This window comes from Crocodylus porosus, unplaced genomic scaffold (assembly GCF_001723895.1).
Source record: "Crocodylus porosus isolate Cpor-Errol unplaced genomic scaffold, CroPor_comp1, whole genome shotgun sequence".
Lineage (NCBI taxonomy): Eukaryota > Metazoa > Chordata > Crocodylia > Crocodylidae > Crocodylus > Crocodylus porosus.
In genome coordinates this window covers 62005367-62028932 of record NW_017728950.1, presented here as the reverse complement: position 1 = coordinate 62028932, position 23566 = coordinate 62005367, and the positions used below count along the sequence as shown (strand labels likewise).

Genomic DNA, 23566 nt, shown 5'->3' with positions numbered 1-23566 from the left:
TCCGAATCTACCTACCCTTAAAGGCGTTCTTGTTCCCCGCATCATCGCAGCCGGTTAGTATGGTAAGGCTGCCACACTTGCCTCGGGCCGCTCAGCTCAGCCGCAGAGCTCCTGCTCCTGCTCCTGTGGCAGCCAGAAGGGAACTGTGAGGCAGGCTCTGGCCTAAGCTGTTTATAAAGGCCTGGCCCTGCCCCCTTCTGGCCACGTGACCCGCCTGGTCACCTTGGTAACCGGCACCTGAGCTGCCTGGGTGATTGGCAGCTCTGCCAATCACCCTCACAGTCATGGGGCACCTACGTGACATCGGGCTTCTCACAAAAAGGTAAATCTAAAATATCTACAATACCCACTTTGGGACAGAGTCTGATACACCTACAGGGACTACAGTATTTTATTCCACAAGTTGGTCTGCTGAAGCCAAGGAGACTATTCATGGAATCAAGTTCTGTTCAACATGAGTAATGGGATCAGAAGGTTATCTGTGGTTTAACTAACCCAACATATTTATCATTGGGCTTAACTAATCAAATCATCATGACACTGTTACCCAAATTCCATTGCATGGTATTTGCTTTCCTCGAAAAGTAGTAACAGAGGAGTTATTCCACACAAGAAATAACTTCCTAGAATTAAAACCATAATATAAAATAATTAACCAGCTATGCTATGCATTTAATTATCTGGGTGTACTCCAAGTACAAGAAAAAAAAAATTCTTGCACATAAGCCAACTTAAAAAAGAAACAAAAAACCCTACCCTATGAGGAACTCCTGAACAGCCACTTAACGTAGAGAAGACAAAAACACACACTTTTTAATGATTATTCTCACATCCCAAACATACCTTTAACCTGAAGACTTACAGACCATACTGCATACTTTACATATTTGCACAATGGCTCTTTGGCCATTCTGCATTCATGGTGGCTTTTTCATCTGTTTTGCATCCTGTATGCTACACATTGCCTTTACTAGCTGCTAGGGCAGTTGAGGTACAATATGTTTGGAAAAATGTGGCTTCTGAGTGGAATACCTTAAAGTAGCTTTATTACAGAGATGGTTTTGTCACTCAGATATTGGAAAATAAGACAACATCAGAAAGGGTGCCTGCAACAGGATCAATTTAATACATACAGACATATAATTACTCCATGGATCCTCATGATGACAGTGGTTCTCAACCAGAACCATCTGCACGTGCACAAAAATCCATCCCACTGTTGATACCCTATGAAGAAAAGCTTATATTACAGTAAGACCAGAGAACAGTTTTCTGGGCCTGTATGGAATGGCAAAAAGGACAGCAACAGGCCATCCAAATGTTATTACTACTGAAACTCTGCTATTTTACTCACTTTTTACAGCACTGGTCATGTGGCATTTAGAGGCTTAAGGTAGACTGTCCAATTTTCCTGGTCAACTCTACTATGGAATCAACTTTGAGTCTCTCAACCCGTAACCTAAGAACCATAGGTTACTGGTGTCCAGAAAACTAAGAGAGAATAACTGTTGCAAAAGAAGTTTTGTCTATTGGTTACTTACCAGTGCCAAAGCTTTCTTCTCCACAAAGTGAGCATCGTCCAGAATCCATCAGGCTTGAGAAGAATCTCCATCCTGTTGGTGTTTCATACACAGGGACTTTCATTGATTTTGCCACCCTAAAAGAAGACACAATAAATCCCACCATTAATTAAGACCATATAGTATTTTACACATAGATGCAAGATTTTACCATACATCTCTAGAGCTGAGAGATGTTCTGGCACTTGTCATACCTCATGTCCATTTTAGACATGTCCTTTTATGTAAACAAAGTCAAAGAGATGAAAAGGTACCACCCTTTGACTCTCATATTCACCCAAAACCTGGATGTGTTAATCCTCTGGATACAGTACAAGGCACATCTTTTCATCTGGAGATATGTAGGGAACTTGGCACCCCTACTTTTACTAGTGGCAGGTCAATCAAGTTTGTAGAGATGGACATGATTTATTATACAGAGTCTTCATAAAGTCCTTGTGCACTTTTAAACTTTAAAAACTTAGGTTGTAGGTATGATAGAAACAATCTGTAAATGACATTTCAAAGCAAATGTATTAAAGTTTTAGGACAACTAGAGCACAGAATGCTAGACTTCAGAAGTAATAACAAATTTATTCTTAAATAAGATGGATCTCCGTTCCGCTACACTCTGAATGTACAACAGTTCCTAAATGATGTTTTCCCAGAGAAGTGGATAGGCAGAGGTGGACCAGTTACATGGCCACTTCATTCACCTGACCTGTTGCCGTTGGACTTCTTTTTATGGGGACATGTTAGAAGTGTAGTTTACTTGTCAAAACCACATTCTTTGGTGCAACTTAGGGCTAGGATCGCCAATGCAATTAGTGCAGTAACTCAAGAGCAACTGGGAAATGTTTTCAAGGAGTTGGAAGATTGGACTGAGCACTGTATCGTGATGGTGGTTATGTTAAAGTCGAGCATTCTATATTCTAGTTTTCCTAAAACTTTAATACATTTACTTTTAAATGCCATTTGCAGATTGTTCCTATCATGCCTACAACCTAAGTTATTAACATTTAAAAGTGCACAAGGACTATATGAAAACCCTATATGATTTTAATGTAAATTGTGTTATTCTGTATTAGTACTTCTAAGAGTAGAAATACTGTTCTTTTACAAATCACAATAAATAAGTAAATGTGGAAGCTAACAACCATTACAAAAATAACTGGTGGGGTCGGCACCATTTTTGGGCAGAGTCCCAAAAACACCTGCAACCTCAGGTTGTAAGATGTTGATATGCTGGGGTGGATGGAGGGGGAGCCGCAAGGGACCTGATCCTTGTTGTGGTAGCACAGCCCTAGCCCCTTCCTTGAGGCTTGAGTGCCAAGTAAATGCTTTCATGTGCTATGCTTTGGCATGCCTGCTGGGGCTTGCCTACACCTAATATAATTTACTAACATTCTCAGCAGGAAAAAAAAAAATAACCTGTGACCACAACGTTAAGGAATTAATACTGTTTCTTGTATGTCTGGGATTTTGCATGTTCACTTTTTAAGACGGAGACATGTCAGAGAAAGATATGCAATATGACTGGTTAAAATAGAAGGTATGATTTCCCTAAAAACATCCACTGTATACCAAATTAGGCCATGGTCTCCAAGACACTTCACAATATGCAAAGCTACTCAACTGAGTATGTTATGTACATGTTTGCATATTTGTAGAATTGAGAACCCTTTTCATATTTTGTTTTAAAAAATATCTCTCTCTTGCTCATTTGATTAAAGTAATAAATAATAAATGCAGCAAAGGACATATCTTGTACAATACTGACGATCACCTATGGTGCTAATACTATAGAAGAAACCAATGGTCAAGATGCAAAAATGAATCTTTCTTCCTTAATTCTTAATGAAGAAGATAACTAAGGATACAAATTTGCAAACGCCAGCACACAGAAAAGCTGGATACCAACATAGCTTTAAAAATCTGACCCCTAAACCTTACATTATTTTGAAAAGATCACCCAAAATTTCACAGCTTTTGATTCTCACTAAGAGCCACGTCCCATGTTGCGCTTAGGTTGTATTAACTGCCCTTAAAAAATAAGTGTTTGCATGTTCAAGTGCAAAGTTATGACTTTAATCGAAGGAGTATCTCTAAATCATATTAACAGGTATTTAGCTATTGTCCAACTGCTTCGTGGTTCAGGACTCCAGTGCAGTGCCGGAGCTGACAGTTACGTTAGAGATCATAGTAAGCATAACCATATGAGTGGTCAAAACACATCCTAACTTTAATACCGCAGAAATTTAAAACATATTAAATATCATGTTCAACAAAGCCCTAACTAACTAGCAAAGGGACCATTTTGCTTTCAAGATTTCCAATCTAGATCTCCATTTTCATATTTATAAATTAAATCCCAGAGAGACATTTTCCTCAGAAGGTACTTTGATCCTTCCCCACTTTAAAAAAGTCCCAGTTAAAATTACAGGAGCACTGCCAATTTTGCATTAAGTCAAATTAAAGAAAAATTATATATAAAGTGGTTTCAGCTATTACGTATGCTCCTGATTACCTCTATCAGATCCTATGCTTTATGTTTCCTATTTATGTGGTTTTTTAATTCTCTTTTTTGCTGTTTGAAATATTTACACAGGGAAAAGTCTACCAACTCTAAGGAGGAAGCAGCAAAATTGGCAACAGCAGTGACAACTGAAAAAAAGGAAAAAATATACAGAAAAAGTATTTGTTTCTTTTTCATTTCATTCAGTTATAGTCATCCATGCATGTTACCTGCCACAATAGTAAGTAATAAATGCCTGGTTATTATCCAAGTATTAAATCTGCCGTTCAGACTTCTTTTTTCTTTTCTATTCATGCTAACCAAAGCTAACCAAAATAATTGAAGAATAAAAGGGCAAATGCTATGGGCCTGAAATAGAGCTAGTTGAAATACAGGGAAAAATTGTGAAAAATTTTCCTTCCAGTGGTAACAGATGTCAAGGGAAATGATCAGCAGTACAGCCAGAAAGGTGACAAATACCTACTCTAGAAGACTGGCAGGTTGTTTTTCTAGACAATTTCTCCCAAAGTTTAGTCACATTTATCTATTACAGTTCTAAAACTAAATGCGTTACTATGATATAATAATGTTGCACAGCAAGGCTGCCCAACGTTGGAGCAGCTGGGGGCCACATGCTGCTCTGGTCATAGGACCTGGGCTGCACACTGTGCAGGTCACATACCGCAGGGTCTGCACATTGCACTGGCTCCGCAGGACCCCCAACCTGTGACCAACACAGCTTCCACACAGCACAGGCAGTGTGAAACCCAACCTGTTCTGTGGCAAGGTGGACTTCACCACTGTGTAAGCAGGGCAAGGCCCCTCACTGCCAGATGTGGGCAGCAGGCTCACTGGGCCCCCTCGTGCTGTGCTGCCCTGCCTCTGGGACCCTGGCTGTAGCAATAGCAGGAGTAACTAGGGAAAACAGCTGCCAGGAAGGAGCCTGCAGGCTGCATGTTAAGCCCTCATAGGCCAAATCTGACCCACAGGCTACAATCTTGAAAGCCCTGTTATATAGAAACAAGGACATCTACATCACCATGACTCAAATAAACTATTTTTTTCTCGAAAAGTAAAAATGCTTACCAAGGTTGAAACAACAACAAGAACAGCTGTAAGTTATCTCCCCAAAACAAGACAGAAGGGAACTTGATGGAAAGACACTACTATGGGATGTGATCCTCAACTAAGTCATTATGAGCCTAGCTTAGTGTAACAGGGTGGGGAGTCAGGAGGAGAGAGTCCTCTCCTCTCCTCCTCTCCCTTATCTGCATGATGATGAAGGTCCCTCCCCGGCAACTGATGCTGCTGCCAGAGTGTCAGGCACCATGTCACTGGTTTTGCCATTTGTGCCAGGCAGCCTGGAAGTCCAGGGAAGAGACACCTGGCTGCCAGCAAGGAAAGCCCTGGCAAGCGACGGGAATTGCCCTGACTGTGTGCGGAGGCCGGGTGAACATCACGTCCCAGGCAGCAAGGAGCCTGCCCTCAACTTATCCCATGTGTGTCCCTGTGCAGGTGTCACAACCTGCCACCGGACAGAAAGCACCATCTCTGACTGACTGGATCCCTCAGGGGGCAGAAGTAAAATGAAGCCAGAAATGAATGGAGAGGGGCCCAGACAACAGATGGTGAGACACATGCTGTAAGTGGGTGAGAGGCAGCCGGACTGCTCACATTTCTTTATTTCCATAGAGAATGGACTGTGGGGTATTCCACACATGAAGCCAGGGACTTACTGCTGAGGACCTTGCTGAGGGCCTCTCTGGGAAAGCCTACCAAGCCAATGCTCAGTGAATGCTACGGTTGAAGACAGAGTCCTGTGGGACAGCATATAATGGAGGCCTGTGGCAGGAGTATAGAGGTGGAGGAGCCCCCAGAGGGTCACACCAACCAGCACATAAAGACTGTGAAAAGCTGAATAAGGTAGACAGCCCAGACCAGGCAAGGCATCAGTTCTCATGGAGAAAATTCTACCAATTTCTTTTCCATCAAGTTGTGGCAGGTGGGAGTCTCAGTAAAAACCGGGCGTTGCCCAGGGAGGGTAGTCAGAGGGGTGGTCATGCCACTGTGCTGGCCCTGCCACACTTAGACATCAAATTATTTTGAGCTAAACTCTCTCTTCCTCTCTTTTTACAGTATTAACTATGTCATTGGCTTTTAACATATACTGTCACATAAGGCAAACTACACTATAACGAACTGAGCAGGTGGCCAATTAGTGCAGCAAGAGATAAGGAACAGAAAGATTTTTAATCTCTGCTGAAATGTAACAGACTTGGGGGCAGCTGCAGGTTGCTATTTGAGTGCTAAAGGCTTGTTTAGGGACACCTCTGGAGGTGGGTGTGTGTGTGGCACAGGTGGAGGAATTAAGGTACTGAGTGTATGTTACCACAGTGCTGATGTTTCCTTTACCTTCTACGTGTTTCAACCGCTTGGCCTGTTGGCTGTAAGCCCAACTCCTATGATTTTCTATACATAAACAGGAACCCCCCCTTGCTTCTTGTGCCAGTTTTCAGGGCTCCAGGGTTGGCACAATGGCAGCACTACCCACAGACTTGAGAGACCAGGATTTAACTCACCACAAACTTCTAGTGTCAAATAATAAGGCAGAAAATGTCTTGCATCATATTTGACATTTCAAGCATCCATCTCCCACAGAGCAGTAAAAAGAGCTTGAACAATGAACCCTGAATCACACCTTTAATTTTAATGCAGATGACTGCAACAATTGAAGATGAAGGGCCACAATGAGAGGGCAGTCTAATTTTCACATTAGTGGGAGTGTAGCCTGCTGTAACTTACATAATCAGAAGGCAGAAGTACTTAACAGGAAAATCAAGTGATAGGTGAGCTTATGATCACCTTCCCTCTTACAGTCCTCCCCTTGTATTGCTCCTGTGGTGCATAAATACACCACGTTACATTCACTTACTGATGTGTAACTGGGCCCCTCTCATTGATTTCACCTTCACCGCCTTGCTCAAAAGCCTGAGCTGTGACAAGATGCCAGCAGCCAGACTCCCTCCTATCAGTCAAGGCAGAAGTTACAACTGTAATCCAGTTGGTTAAAATAGATGTCTTTATGGTGAAACTGCTTTTGTGGCTGGGGTGTCTGATGCAATGGCATGCTCACAGAATCATAGAAATGTAGAGCTGGAAGGGACCTCATGGGGTCATTATGTCTATCCCTCTGCTCTGAAGCCGGATCAAGTATACCCCTACCACACCTGACCAACGTTTGTCAAACCTGTTCTCAGAAACCTCCAATGAAAAATGTTCCACAGCTCCCTTCAGCAGCCTTTACTGGTTGTTCACTACCCTGATAGTTAGAAAATGTATTTCCAATGTATTATCTATTTCTTTGCTGTAAATTAAAATTTTCTTCCTGTCCTACCCTAGAGAGCTTGCAGACTTTCCTTTTTATAGTATTGTTTTAATGTTAGCATTTTTCCCTTTAGTTTTCTTTTCTCTCAAACTAATCTCCCTTCTGCTCTCTCAAAACCAAACCAAGCCAAACCAAACCAAACAAAGTCTTTCCTCCTAGGTTATTCTGTATTATTTCCTATATAACTACTGTTGCTCTTTCTCCAGTGTGTCAATATCTTTCTTCAAGTGTGACCACACTTGTTCCTGAGAACAAATTATGACTAAGAGTTTTAAATTTATATGTTTTAAATTTAATTTTGTAATGCTTATATATAATTATATAGGTATAATTATATAGGTATAATTATACATTATGATTATTTTTAATTATTAGATATACATTTAAAACATGTATTTAAGAAAACGGCATTTTGCTATATTAGAGATAGCCTGACTCTCTGGGTCCAAACCAGCAGCCAGAATCCAGCTCTGAATTTCATAGTTTAAATACATTTGTATTTAGAATACTTCTTTCATATACAGCTCATTTTCCTGGTCAGCTTGAGCTGAAGCCATATTGCTTATGCCTAACAGAACACTTGATTTACCTATGTTTATGTGTTCCATGGATATGAACTATGTAGAGGAACACAAAAAGTCTAGAAGGATTCTGGTTAATATCTTCTCAGACATTTAACGGGATAGCCTTCACATAGTACACTTACCTGTCTTGTTTCAACTTAAGTGTTCACTACACTAGTAAGATAGCAGTATAAAGCTTTTTTTACGTTTGCATGAAATATTTTTAGCTCTTGCTGTGCCGAGACAGTGTCTTGATAACTGGGACCCAAATGATAAGAATTTCACCTTAATTTTTCAGTATATAGAGGAATCAAGGCTACTTTTCATCAAGCTGATTTTTGCTCCCAGCATACAGCTATATTCATCATAGAAAAAATACTTTAAAACGAGTGACATTTACATCTTACAAGACTACCTTAACAGTTACACTTCAGGAATAATTTAAAAAATAAGCAGGCTGCTTTTGCATGGGAAGACAATAACATTATATATTTATAAATCTGAATATTGTGCAGTTGTACAATAAAAGGGCTGGATACTGTCTCAAGCAAATTCTATAAAGCTCCACTTTTTTATTAAATTAAATAGAAATAGAACACATATCTGACAGATGGTAGATAGTTCTTGAGTTGTTTCTTCATTAGAAGGAAGAATTTTTACGTGTTTTAATACCAAATTAGAGCTGATAGACTCTGATATCTGTTACACTGGGGTAATTCTGTTAAAGCCAAACTGAGTCGGCTGGCTGCAGTCAAGAGCCAAATCTGATCTGGAAACATGTGGCCAGAGGAACTTTTTTACTAGCTAATTCTCATTGTTACTAAAAGGAGAATAGGCTGCTGTAGAACAGTTTGGGCAATCTGCAAAAAACAAAACCATTTATTTTACAAGCACACATTTAATCACGCCAAATATTTTTCTTTTGTGTTTCACTGCCTTACTTAAACATGTTACAGGCGTGATGCAGAGCTGTATGGAAATGGATGAAGAGCTATATACACTATTTTTTTGGTTTGGAATAATAATAGAAATGTGGTCCTGCTTAATCTGAGCAACAAAAGTCAACACTCACTGAACAAATTCCTTATTTACTACAGCAAAAGAAAAATGACACCTTTTCTTTTCTCTCTACCATGCATTCAAGATACTAGTTTTGCATTGAGGTACCTGATTTGTATTGATGCAGAGTTACTCCTGATAGACGTCTGTTAAAGTCCAAATAGAATCTGACCCATAAAAAGCCATTTGCAAGCCATAATAAGGTAAACATAGTGCATGTAGGTATATATATGGCAGCCGATAAACTAAAGTCCTTGTTTTCCATTTAAATTTGATGGCTTCTTGAAATAAACTACCCTGAGTTCCTGTCAATGAACCAGGCTTAGCCTGACAAAGTCTATGTTTACAGCTAGAAGTCAAAACATTTAGGAAGAACTTCCCTTGAGAGATCTCTCAAATTCTGGATTATTGCATCAGGTAGAATACTGAATGGAGTCAAATTCTAGCTTTGAACCCATTCCAGAATCATTACCTCACTTGGAGAAAGAAAGATTCATTCAAGAATAATTTAAACAGTATTTACTACTTATCTTTGACTTTTTCAACCTGCCAGTAACTCTCTTAATTAATATGGATAGACACATGGAAGAGAAGAGCTAAAGATGCTCCCAGAAAATATATACCTGCACCTCACTAGCATGCTCTTCCAATGCTGTTCCACTCCACTGAACTACAAAATGAGGCAAACATACCTGCTTTAGACAGCCATAGATCTGATGCTGACATTTAGCACCTTCAGCTCCCAGCAAAATTAATAGGAGATAAAGGTGTTCAGACTGTATATGAATTAAAACACTTCTTTGGTTAAAAATGTTGATGACGACTAATGCCTTCTCTATTTTGAAGTAAGGATCGTGTTTTGACAAGACATCAGGAGGCACTACTTCACTGTCAGGGCGGCTAGGATCTGGAAGCAACTTGCAAGTGAAGTGGTGCTGGCTCCTACCCTTGGGGTCTTTAAGACGAGGCTAGACAATCACCTTGCTGGGGTTGTTTGACCCCAGTAATCTTTCCTGCCATGGCAGGGGGTTGGACTTGATGATCTCCTCAGGTCCCTTCCAACCCTACAAACTATGAAACTACAAGTGTCAGTTTTTCCTCCACACTAAGGCTTGTCCAATGCACCCTAAATAATTGTCTGGATTGGGAAAAATGGTTACTGTTAGGACAGGAATAGCCACCTTGAGTAAGACACCCTCACCCTCTTTTCCTCCTTTTGATAAATCTTAAGCCTGTAGGCTTCCACATATCCATAGTGCTGCCATTTTATTTCACAAAAAGTAATTACTTTTTGACTCTGATTATAAGTGATATGAATTCCCCTTGTTAGAATTCTTAGTCTTCTTTTTTCTCTCAGACTTATCCCATATTTAAAAACTAGGCTCAAGACAGCATTTTTAACAGTAAATATATAGCTTTATAACAGTTCCTAGGATCCCAAATAGGTTGCAAGGCTTCTTTTGTGAGTCAGGCCACTGTCAGGAGTTTAAAATTTGCATATAATGTTATTTTTGCTTGTTCGCTCTCAAGTCAGATCTTGCAGATCCTATTAGCTACTCCACAGGATATATATCAAGTGTGATTCTCCCTTTCATGTATAGGGAAATGAGAAGAGAGGCAGACAGACCCAGTGGCAGGAGGCACAGCATGGCATGGTGCGGTTCCTGAGGCAAAGGCAGCAGGGCACAAAGCCCCAACCTGCAGCAGGCAGCCTGCCTCCACCCCATGTACAAATCTGGAGGCCAGATGCCCCCAGTGCCTCCCCCAGGGGTGCGTGCAGCAGCAGGGAGCCACACCCCCCAGCACCCCTGGAAGAGCCTCCCGTAGCTCTGTCTCACAATCCACCCCAGCCCCAGGGCCCCATCTGCTCCAGCCCCTGCTCCACTCCCTCCCTCACCATGGGGGCCTCTATCTGCCCCCTGCCGCCCCTTTCCTCCCCTCCCCCACTCCCCTTCCCTCCACAGACTTACCTGCTGGGTGCTGTGTGTGTGTGTGCCTCTGTCAAGCACAAATTATTATAAATAGGCCATGAATAAATATAGGTTGGAAATTACAAGAGTTTCTAACTATCAAAGCAATGAGGTTCAATCTCCTAGTAGGAGCTGTGGGGACAAACAATCTAGTTAAAGATGGAACATGATGGATTTATGAAAGGAGTTATATGCCATTAGATTTCTTCACAATAGCAGGGGATTGGAACCGATGACCCTGAAGATCAAATCCAGTCTTGTGTTCCTAGAATTTTAAACGGTCTAAAAAAGCATTTACTTAGTGCTGTACTCATATGGGTCAGCAATCCAGACCCCATACTGCAAAGGAATGTAAAACAGAGAGGGAGAGCCTGAAACCAAGTATTTAAAGTGGTCATATTGTATGTAGAGTTCACAAATAAGTCTGAAAGGAACTAACCTAATGTGGGGAATCCATGTTTGAATTCAACCAGGGTCTTTAGCTTCCCTGTCGGTTGGGAGCTGGGAGAATTGCAGAAGTGTTGCTCTTCAGGGGTGCGAGTGTGTAGAAAATAGCATTTGTATTTATATTTTCAGTTTCTGTGCATCTAAGTATTATATATTTATTTGTTAAGTATCTGTATTTTAACTATTTGTGATTTTTATGTATTTCATTGTTCAGTGGCCAAAAAAACCCTGTAGAGGTTTTTACTCTTTAAAGGTATCCTGTGACTTTCTGCCTTTCTGAAATTTTATCATCTAATTGGAAATGTAACTCTGATGTTTTTAAATCTTCTTTATTTATTTTTTTTTCATTTTTGTCTTTTAATTGAAAATTACTGGATATTACAAGTAGATTGAGGAGGACATCCTTTTAGTTGCTGTTGAGTTAAAAACATTTAACTCAGTAGATTTGGTGAATTTCAGAGATGGAAGCAAATGGACATAATTAAGCGTAATGTAGCTTTCTACATAAGTAAGCATTCATAGAAGGAAGTGGAATTCCCATCCTGATCCAAATAGTGCATGTATCTGCACATACATTCCCACATAGGCACACAAGCTGGGTATGCTCTAGGTCAGTGTTTTTCAACCTTTTTTGTGCCAGGGCCCATGTGTAAACATCCATGGCCAGTCCCGACCCAGTGCCCCTCACCCCTGACATGAGGCCCCCATGGTGAGGGAGGGAGTGGAGCAGGGGCTGGAATGGATGGGGCCCTGAGGCTGGGGTGGATTGTGAGACAGAGCTGCGGGAGGCTCCTCTAGGGGTGCTGGGGGGTGCAGGTCCCTACCACTGCACACACCCCTGGGGGAGACACTGGGGGCATCTGGCCCCCACATTTGTACATGGGGAGGAGACGGGCTGCCCACTGAGGTTTGGGGCTCTGCACCCTGCTGTCTTTGCCCCAGGAGCCGCACAATGCCATGTTGTGCCTCCTACCACTGGGTGGGCAAGGAGCGTGGCACAACCAGCAAGCCCAGATCAGCGCTCAGGGCTCAGCTGGGTCCTGAAGAGGCAATCAGGGCAACCAATCCCCTGAAGCCACAAACAACAAGCTCCACCCAGTCCAGCCTTTAAAAGCTAGACCCAGCCTGCAGTATTCTGTCTGGGCAAAGAGATAGGTACTTGCTTCTGACCTCTTTGTGCTTCCTTGCTTTCTCTTATCAGATCTCTGGTTTTGACCCCTGTCTCCTGATTCTTGTCCTGACTTCTGGCACAGGCTCCTGATTCTGGCTTTGGTTCCTGGCATATCCTGACTGTAGCTTTGGCTCCTGATTTCAGGTCTGATCCTGACTCTTGGCTACCCAGGAACTTAGCTCCTGGACTCTGCCTGTCTGTCAAGTGACTGTCCCTGACTGTCCACATCATGGTCCCTAATATACATGATTTAATGGTGGTAAACTCATGTTGAATTCTATCACTTTTACCATTTATTTGCTTAAAACATTATTCTAAAAGCTTTCATGTTATTAAGTTCAGATATATGCCTGTTAAGTTCGTAGATCATTTTTTTTCTCTCTGCTTTAATATATAGATACTATATCTGTTATTTTCCACTCATACTGCATCCCCTTCATCCCCGGTCTTGACAGATTTACTAAAAATCCTTGGTACTAGATCTGCAAATTTATGTGCCAGTTCCTTCACAATTCTGGGATGGAGTGTATTTCATCCCTCTAGCTTAAGAACATTAAATTCTGTGGCTCAGATCTTTTTACGCTAACAAATATCTAAGTCTTGCCATTACTAGCCCAGAGTATAAGTATATTGCCTCAGGAAGGCAATCCTGTTCCAGATGTATAAATTTTCTGTTCTGTCAATAGACAGCTTTATGTCCTTGTCCTATCAGGATCTAGCATTTTCAGAGGGGAGCAGTCTGTCTGAACCAGTGCATATGACACAGCAGCACTGACTTCAGATTAAAACAGTGAAAAGGAGTGCCCAGCCCAACCATATTTTGCCAATAGTCTAGTGATTAGGGTACTTGTCCAGGAGGTGGGAGACCTGTTTTCTAGGCTCTAATAAGTTCCAACCTGGCCCCAGGAGGTCTGAACCCACATTTTTCATTTCCCAGGAAAGTGACCTATCCACTGGCCTATGTGTTAGGCCAGTGATTCTCAAACAGGGTGCACTGAGATTCTTTCAAAGGTGCCAGGCAATGTTAGTACTGTGAGGTGTGCAAACATGATCCAGAAAATAAACCCAGAGATTTCAAAAAATTTAAAAAGATCCCAACCTGTTTGGGTCTTTCTGAGTTCTTTGCAACAAAAAAGCTGCTCTATTATTTTTCTCTGCAGTTAAAAAAAATACAGTGAAAACTAAGAGACAGCATTTTCTAAGGGGTACTTCATGTTGAGAACCACTGTCTTAGGTGTTATTCTTTACGCAGAAGCTAGATGAGTGATGGTCAACCTCTGGCCTATAGGGCTTTTGTCATCTAGCCCATGAGGTTCTGCACGGGCCCCTAGACACGTGCACAAACCCTGTTTCAAAGTGCTGGAAATCCAGCACATTGGAGCAGACTCAGTTAATTGAGCCTGCTGGAGCATGAAAATTAATGCGCTCTGGTAGCCTTTGGCATCACGTATATCAGCGCTGCCGCACATCTCTGTGCTGATAAAATGGTAGCGGTGTGCTTTGAAATAAAACATGTTCGATGAGCTTTATTTCAAAGTGCCCCACTGCCATTTTTTCGGCATGGGGATGCACAGGGATGTTGATACACGTGATGTGTGGGCATTTTTAATTAGCATGGTTCACTAATTAAAGCACTTAGCACCGCATCCTGCAGCACGTGTAAAAATGCCCCATGAGTCTAGATATTTGGTGGCGGGGGAGGAGACAGTTCCTTCTCGCTAGGCTGTTAGGCAAAACCAGGGGGAGGAGTGGACTTCCTTCCATCTTTTCCCCCTACCCCAAAACCCACCCAAATATCACTAGACAGAAGCAGATCAAAACAGAGCTTAGGTAGAGGTAGATATTTAGGTGTTCTGGATTACTTTTGAGCATGCACACCTGCCCAAGTTTTGCTGCCTAGGGATTTTTCCAGGCCAAACAGGAGGTGCACAATGCATCTCAGTGGTTTCATGGCTTCTGTGCTGAGTAGAAGAGGGTCATGTTTAGAGACAAAGGGAGCCTATACACATACATTGAGGCTGCTCCAACGCAATTTAATTACAGCAGTAATTTCCACACTCCAGCAGACTCCACCATCCACCATTACATATATCAGCATCCTTCCACTGAAAAATGGTGGCGGGGTGCTTTAACTAAAGCTTGTTTGACAGGCTTTAGTTAAAGTGCCCCCACCACCATTTTTCAGCTTGGGGATGCTGATACATGTGACACTCTGTGTGTCTTAATTAGAGTGGCTCTTGGAGCTGTTCTAATTAAAGTGCTCTCTCCTACTCCTCCAGGAGCACATGTATAAATGCCTTCAGACACCCAAAAAGTGTATGAGCACCATTTAGGTCTCTTAGAAGCAAGGGCAGGATCTGGGCCTTTAATTTCGCTTCTACTTTTCCATTTCCAAAGCCTTTAGTGGTCATTCACCCCCTGGCCCCAGCCCCACCCACAGGCAACTTCACTGTGCTTATGGAAAGTGTTCATATACTTTTTAGCCCATACCTAAAAATCCTTGTTACATGGCAGCCCCACTTCTTTCCTTTTCTCTTTTCATTTAAGTATGATCAAAGGACTCCATAGACCTTCTGACATTTGTTTAATATCCTTCACAAGGTCTAACTCGGCTTGCCTTTTGGCAATTGTCTCATTATTCCTAGCATCCCTGGGAAGTCCATTCCCTGAAATACATGGTTAACATCCTATTATTGTCTCATTTCAGAGTTTTGCTCTCTGACTCTATCCTTTATTTTCATTTAACAGTGTAACACTAACAGTCTATAAGAAGGTCACAGCAGTAGCAATCGGAGCAGCAACAACAATCACATGAAATGAATGTTCTGCTTCTGGATATTTTCATTCTCTCTGCACCATATTCCCTTAAAAGGCTTTGTGTGTATATACTGAAAGGAGCAGGACTAAACAACAGCCCGTCCCCATATATGGTGAAGTATTACAGTGTTACTCCTCTGCCATTAATTTATTAAAGGAAAAGTGGTGGAATGCTGAGCCCTAACACGCACAGAGCAGACTACCAGGACATTTCACTGAGATAAGATACCAACTGCTCTAACTCTTAGAAGGACTTTCAAGAGCATTACAAAAAATAAAATACTTAAAGAGATAGTAAATAGTTTTTCTTCCTGTTTTCTATCAAGTCACCTTTCAGTTGCCAAATACTACAACCCTACTAGAAATCTATGCTTTATATAAAAAGTAGTTCAAGACTCTTTAGTTCAATGCAAAGAGTTTAAACATTCTTGGCCACACCTTTCCTGTACTTTTTTGCTCAAAGTATCAACCATAAAATGTTCCCTTAAAGAGGGACGAAGACTGAAAGAAGGCTTGGGAGCTAGCATTTGTTACTTAATTGAGAAGCAGGAGCTTCCTTAGTGTGTGCTCTTTAAAAAAAGAAAAAAAAGTTTTGTGGACTTTTCACTGATTGCTGTTAACATAATTCAGATCATGTCACTTTTTAAAGTTATATCCTGGACCACTTTAATTTACTTTCTATCATGGAGCCTGTGAAGTCATCCAAAGCAACTTCGATGCCACACTTTCATTTGATTATTCTCTCCTGCCTCTCAGTTACAAGTTGGATTTTTTCTGTGTATAAAAGCTTTCAAAAGCATAAACCAATAGCGAAGCCCAGGAGAAAAGCAAACCTTATAAACATCACCCACCTGTCTCATAAGCAACACATGCTGTTTTAACACAGGGAAACTATGTATACACACAATACTTATTTCAGCTGTATGGAGCACATTCATTTTCAACAACTAGAACTCCTGTCCACTCAATCCAAAGGTATGAGCTTTTACAAGGAAGTTTAGTCCTGAAACAAACAAATTAAAATTTAATATCTCCCTTTGGGCCTTTCAAGTTTATTGAATATTCTTTTGTCTTCTGTAACAACAGAGACAGAAAATCTCACACCATCAGAACAACCATCTAAAAACTCTTTGGCAAATACAAGTTCTCAATAATACATATAGGTATGACTCCAGGATTTACTTATATTCACTGCTGCCATCTACAACCTATACTGTAAATAGATAGTTCAATATCTGGTACCGAACACCTCCGAATTTTTTTAAGCACAAATACTGCACTCCCACATTCAGTCATTTGATACAAACATCTCCCAATATAACAGACAGAAAATTGTTCAAGGTGTCTAGAATTAGGCCTTACCTTAGGACAGGCACTTTATAAAGGAAAGGAAAACTAATTTGTTTTCTGATCCCAAGAGGCACTAGAACATCTCAGGATGCAGACACAAGTGCAGCTCCTAGGTCTATTAGCTGTTGGGTCAGGAAGGTGGGGGATACAGCTCCAATTTGGAGCACTTCTGCAGCTTCTTCCCCAAGCTCTGTCCCCACTCTCCCAGCTCCTGTTCTGTCTCAGGATGGAAGGGGGAGAAAGCAAGGGAGGGAGGTCTATTCTGGGGTTTCCTCTGCTGAAGTGGAGTGGGGGTGGGTAGATTGGAGCCCCCCTCCTCGAGGGGGGGTCTCCATTCCACTCACCCCACTCTCTAGAGTTGGCTGGGCAACCCAACCATAAGCTCCCTCTGCTCCCTTCCCCACCTCCCATTCTGAAAACAGTGTCAGTAGCAGTGCTGGGCTGCATCAGCTAAGTCCTGCTCCCAGCACACACAGACACAAGTTAATGAAGGTGCTCTGCTTTGGAGTGCCGTCATGTGAACCCTTGTGTAATGAGGTTTCATATTGTTACAGGATGAGGCCCTTTTAAAGCATTCTACAGCCATACACTTGTGTTTGGTCATGGCTGTAGAGCAGGGGTTCTCAATCTGGAAGCGGCCATAGACCAGCAAACCAAGGCCCCCCAGAGAGACCCCCAGAGAGGCTGTGGCTCCTTCTGCCAGGCCTGTGGCAGCGCAGGGTTTGGCCCACACCCCGCCTGGGGGTTGGGCCTATCCTTACCTGTCTTCTAGCCAGAAATCCTGGCTACGGTTGGCTGTGACTGCTGGGCCATGGTTTGCCAGGCCATGGCCACTTCCAGGCCATGGTTTGCCAGGTTGTGGCATAAAAATTTTGGGAACCCCTGCTGTACAATACTTTCAGGGGCCAAATTGGACAAAAATTATCACTCCTGTTTGTGTCCTCAGATGCAGTCCCTAGGGAACAAAATGAAGTCACCTGCAGTTTAGCCATTTAGGATTATATGGCTGAAGAGGAAGAGGGCACATTAAGGAGTTGAAATCCAGTTCAAGCCAGGGTCAGGTCTCAGAGCTACAGCACAGCCACACTTCTGGCCATGTTTCTAGAGATGGGCAGTCTTTCTGTGATACTTTTCTGTTGTTTTAGGAACAACAGACTTATGTAAAAGTGGATCACATGGCTCCTTCCTTAGCCAGCCCTTACTGTTGCTCTCCATTCTAGACAGTTGTAATATCCCACTCCACAATGAATGGGTGAGGAGGTTGCCACTATATCCCCACCAGTCTCCCTAAATAGTTCCAAAGTGAGATATAAGTGAGGAAGTAGCTCTTTGTGAATACAGGCAGTGATTAGCAAGGTTAAATAAGAAAAAAGTGTATTTGATTTGCATTTATAGCTACCACAGAAGGCTGATTACATTACAGTGATCAGGACAAAGTTACCTTTATGGTGAATGAAACGAATGCCAAGCACATTCATTAATGAATGAAATGTCACCTGTAAGATATCACTCTCACCTTTCTTGGACTGTTGTTAGGGGGTCTCTGTAAGTGAAAGCACTACTTCCAAGGAGCCTTATATTGCCAATCAGCTGCACAACACAAAGCTTGAGTCTCGATGCCCAGGCTCTATTTTGAAGGCCAGGTGCTCCTAGGTGAGCAGCTTTGGGCTATGGGGTTTCTCAGCCAGAGCCAAGAGGCTGAGCAAGATAATGTGTCTAGCTAGGACAGGCAAAGGCCTAAGACTTCCACAGCCAAAGTACCTCTGTGGTTTCTTGCTTTAGCTGCACTTTCTGCACAAGGGAATTATCAGTACGCAGCTTGTGAACACATCAGTTGGAGGAAACAGGATATAATGTGCATTTTGTTAGTAAACAAAGCGTGCTGAGAAAATACCTGACTGCACCAGAAATCGCTATTCCAAACAGGAAACTGATCCAAGAGTCTACATTATCTGCTGTTGTTCAGCACAGGGGCAACAGCATAAATAGTGCTGTTGGCTTGAAAACACTGTAGACTACAGTACAATGTACTGGATTCTGGTACAGTCCCAAAGGAAACAAAATCCCAGCTCTCATCTGAAAAAAATCTAAGTGTTGAAACCTTTTGACAGGTTTTATCGTGAGGCCAACTCTTTGGAAACAAGTTGGGAGCAGGGAGAACAAATATGTTTGAGATTTTGTGAGCATAACAATAGAAATAAAAATAATTAGTGACTTACTGCTGTTTACTAAGAATTATGTCTTTAAAAATCTACTTGTGGGAAATTAGAACATTTGAATTCTCTCATGTTCCTAACAAACATGTGCAAATAAAAAAGAAAATTGTTTAACTTACTGCATTTTTTTAAAAACATGATAAATTAATTTACAAAGAATTTCTGGTGAGAATATTTTACACTCACCAGAAAGGAAGTTCTTACTTTTTATTTATACTGATTGCATCTACAAGCGCGCTTTACTGCAGAGTCAACTAACTAGCCCCACAGTAAAGTCTCACCATCTACACATGCACCATTTAAGGCACAGTAACTAACTTTACCATAAGATAGAACTGTTGGGGTTTATTACTCAGACAAACATTTATTTGTCCTGGTTCTCTGGGAGGTAGCATTACAACTGTTTTCTGCAGTGTCTGAGCTAGGGAACGCTTCTTCCAGCTGCACCTGGAACTTTTACAACTCCTTTACCACTGCTGGATATAGGATGCAAAGTCGGGGCTGTAGGCAAAAACGCTACTCCAAAGGATGGGAAAAGAGAGAAGGGAAAATGGAGGAGTGGAAGACCTATTAAGGCATGCCTTCAACTTCTGCCAAATTCCATTTTTGCCTATGTCGTGCAATTTTCTAACTGAGAATGAACATAGCAATCTGTGCTTAAATCTGCATGCCTAAAGTTAGACATGAGTTTTAAGTACCTTGCTGAACCAATGCCACAATAAATAAAAGCCACTCAATTTTAAGGAATAGGAAATGTTCATTAAAAAGACCAGGAAAATTAATTAGGTGTACTGAAGGACTTGTTCCTGAGGAATTCATCGCCAGATTTGGCATTTTGCAGACAGAAATATTGTTATTTATCAAGGAGAAACATACCTAATGTCAAGTTGGCCATACCTGTACAAATGATAAGTTGGAGGGTTTCTTTTTTTTTTTAAGAGGAAGGTAAAGGAATTTTAATGCACAGAAACAGATTTGAGTGAAAATTAGAAGCAGAAGGATGAAGAATATGCAAGTGAGTGCAGCCTAACAGGAAAAGTTGTTTCTCTAACAATAACTGTGGCTGATTGATGTTTCTCCCTGTAGATCTACATGAGCAGATCCTTTTTATTATCAGCCTCTCTACTGAACCCTTCCATTCAAGGCCATATACGGCATATGGGCCTCTCAGAACATCTACACAGTAAGTATACTAAGTGTAGTGCTGCCAATGCACTGCTTCATAGGGACTGTCTCCTAAACCAGAAAGCATAGCCATATTTCTATAGTGCTTTTAGTAGGCTAGTCAGCACTGTTGGGCAACAGAGGCTAATTAGCAGCAGATAAGCTAATTAGCAATCTGCAGTGTCATGCGAATTTGGGTATGCTGTTTCATGTTTAGGAGATAGCCCATGGGAAGTAGCACAGCCTATTGCTCAAGGGTAACTATACCAAGCTTAATAAATTTATTGAGTAGAGAGGGCCTCAGTTGCTTCAGTAAATCTGTTCTCATTTAAGTCTTTATCCATGTGATCATCCTTAGGATAATTTGGTAGTAGGTCCCAAGACAACATGATGGGGGATTGAGAAACCCTAGTAATAGTTAACTAAATAAGCTCTACAGAGCTGCTCTCCTGAACTTAGGGTCTGATGTTGTAACTAAATATAGGGCACAATGTTTGACATGGTCACCCTGCCCTGCCCTTAGATTGCTGATGGGACTATACCTATCAGAGCTGTCCCTAGGATACGGAGAAACGGGGCAACCGCCCCGGGCCCTGTGCTTTGGTGGGGGTCCCGCAGAGCCAGGTGAAGTGGCTGTAGCCCCTCACACAGGGCCTGCCTAGAGCTGGCGCTCAGCCTTGTGTCATGGAAGAAGCATGGAGACAACCCCACCCCACATCTTTGCAGGGGTAACATGCAGTGTTAAGGGGGCCCTGCACAGGCTGATTTTCCCCGGGCCCCCTCCGCCTCCCCTAGGGTCAGCTCTGATTGCTATGTGCTCAAGAGTTTGCCTGAGTGCTCATCAAGTGGGCCCTGATACTTGAGGGCCATTTGGTAGCAAGCAGTAATGCACCGATTGATCCAGTTAGAGACTATTTAAGAAGCAATAGCCTGATTACTTTCCCTGTAGCCACAAGAAAGTGGGATGATTTCTTGAATGACTTTATCCTGCTTAAATAATGAGGAAGTGCTCTGGAAATATATGAAGCAGGGCTGTCCAACTTTTAAGCAGTTGGGGGCAGCATCAGAGCAGGCCATGTGCACCTGGTACACCCTCTCATTGTGCCGTGTGCCCCTGGGCCATGCCCACAGGTGCACCATGTGTTTGACCACACTGCACACTCAGACATCCCTTCTCCTCCCCCACCTCATAACATACTATGATGTGTGCGGAGGCTCTCTGTGGCTGTACTGCACTACTCTGTGACGCATGGACGCAACCTGCCCAGTGCCATGCATGCCCCCAGCAGCCCAGGCTGAGAGGCACACTGCCCTACCCCCCAGAGGGTGGGGTAGAACACAAAAGCTGGAGAAAGGAAGGGGATCCTGGAGACTCCAGCTCCTGCTGCTGCAGCTGGAGCATTGTAGTGGGAGGGGGCAGCGGCGTGAAGGGGAAAGGCGCAGGTGGAGAGTGCTGGCGGGGGCCTAGAACTAAAAACTGGCCCCTTGGAGGCCCACAGGCTGCCAGCTAAACAGCCCCAGTCTAAAGTATTTGGCTTCATTTTACCTGATTTTGAGTGTTTGGAGATGAAAATGAATATATGGTTTAGTTTATCTGAGGCTCACATACCATTTTGGTGAGGATCTTACGATGGACTTTCAAAAATACCATACCCCTGTGGAAGCCAAAATAATGGGAGTGTCATATTAAAGCTCAAATCTTACCGTTTCTCCTGACTGAGGTGACAGCCATCAGAAAGTCAGTTTTGAGAACAGAAGGGAGACCACTCTTGGGTATATGTTTAAAAGGAGGCCCACTGGAATTTAAAAAATGGGATGGTAGAACACTATATGTTTGAACAGGAGGTTAACATGCTGAAATGGCAGCTAATAGAGCCCTAACAGAGATCATGACAGAGTCTAACTGCTTGCACTAGAAGATGCAATCCAGAATCCTGGTAGCAGATCAGTTTGCAATGAGTCAAGACTTTGCTTTTAAAGCCCAAAGAGAAAACCTCTTCTACTCTCATCTGTAGGCTGGCCTGAGAGGTGTCCTGCTTTGTGTTTCTTAAGAAAAATTCCAGCCAGCTCTAAGCCATTGAGTGTAGAGACATTGCATTTGGGTGTTGGAATTTTTCCCTGATTCTTGGGGCAAAGTAACAAAGTGTGGTATTAGGGAGAAAGATTGGCAACATATGTGGATAGAAACATTCAGTCTATGAACCAATAATATTAGGCCAAACAAAGGATCATGACAGTAACCATATCCTGCCTGCTTTTCCTCAGGACCTTCAACATGATCTTCAGTGGGATGGGAGAAAAGGTATAAAGAAAAACCTGAGACCATATTACTGACAAGACAGGTTGCCAAAGCATTGTTCATTACATCAGCAAACTGCTCAACCTATCGGAAGCAATCGCTGAACGGATCCATTTTCATATGTGTGCTCCTCTGCTGCAATAGATCTATTTGCTAAAAACAACAGAAAACAAATGCCTGTGTATAAAATATATTGTATATATAGTAGCTATCAGAGTGTGTAGTGTGGTTTATTTCAACAGCAGCAAAAAGCCTTGTCAAGCTATTCAAATTGCCTGAACTTCAAGAATTTCTGTGGGCAATATCTTTTATTGGATCAACTGCTTGTTTCTTCAGACAAGCCAGAAGAACATGCTGTATTCAAAAGCTTGTCTAAGATCTATGCCAACCATGCAGTTTGTCTAATAAAATATATTACTTACAAAACTGCTTGAAGTTCAAGCTCATTGATATGAAGCAAGGACTTTTATTGGGTACCTCTACCTCCAGTCTTTAGTGCTGCTTACAAACCTTAAAAACAAAAAAAAATGGTGCTTTACTTTAAACTCAGCGCACTTCTGTGCCAAGCTCAGCACATGTCCAAAAGAGGCACTGCATTAGTTGGACCCAATTCACCCAATGTCTGTATAGATCAGGCACTTTAGTGGAGTTTTTTTTTTTGGTGCTTTATCTAATAGCCTACTGAATCATCTATTAGATAAAGCACCAAAAAAACTTCACTTAGGCGCCTGATCTATGCAGACATTGGGTGAGCTGGAAAACCACCAAAAAGCCCTGCTGAAGCATCCAGTCTAGACAGATACTGAGGAGCTGGGTCAAACTAACATGTTGCTTCTTTTGCTAAAGTATGTTTTTTGTTTTCTTTAACGTCTGTAAGCAGCCTGGATGATTTATATAGGCCCTAGCACCTTACCAGGGAGGCTTCTGTACTGAGTGTCTTAGTAATAGGAGGGGTGCAGAATAGTTTCATAGTTTCATAGTAGCTAGAGTCGGAAGGGACCTAGGTAGATCATCTAGTCCGACCCCCTGCCTTAGCAGGAAAGAGCACCGG

General features: G+C 42.1%; 1 protein-coding gene across 1 annotated transcript in view; it reads right to left on the bottom strand.

Annotated features, from left to right (window-relative positions):
- Window positions 1-23566, bottom strand: part of PGM5 (phosphoglucomutase 5) — a 133224-nt gene that overhangs the window by 50167 nt on the left and 59491 nt on the right. The window contains exon 7 of the mRNA XM_019555263.1: window positions 1542-1657. Coding sequence (XP_019410808.1) covers window positions 1542-1657 — 116 coding nt within the window. The remainder of the gene's footprint in view (window positions 1-1541; window positions 1658-23566) is intronic.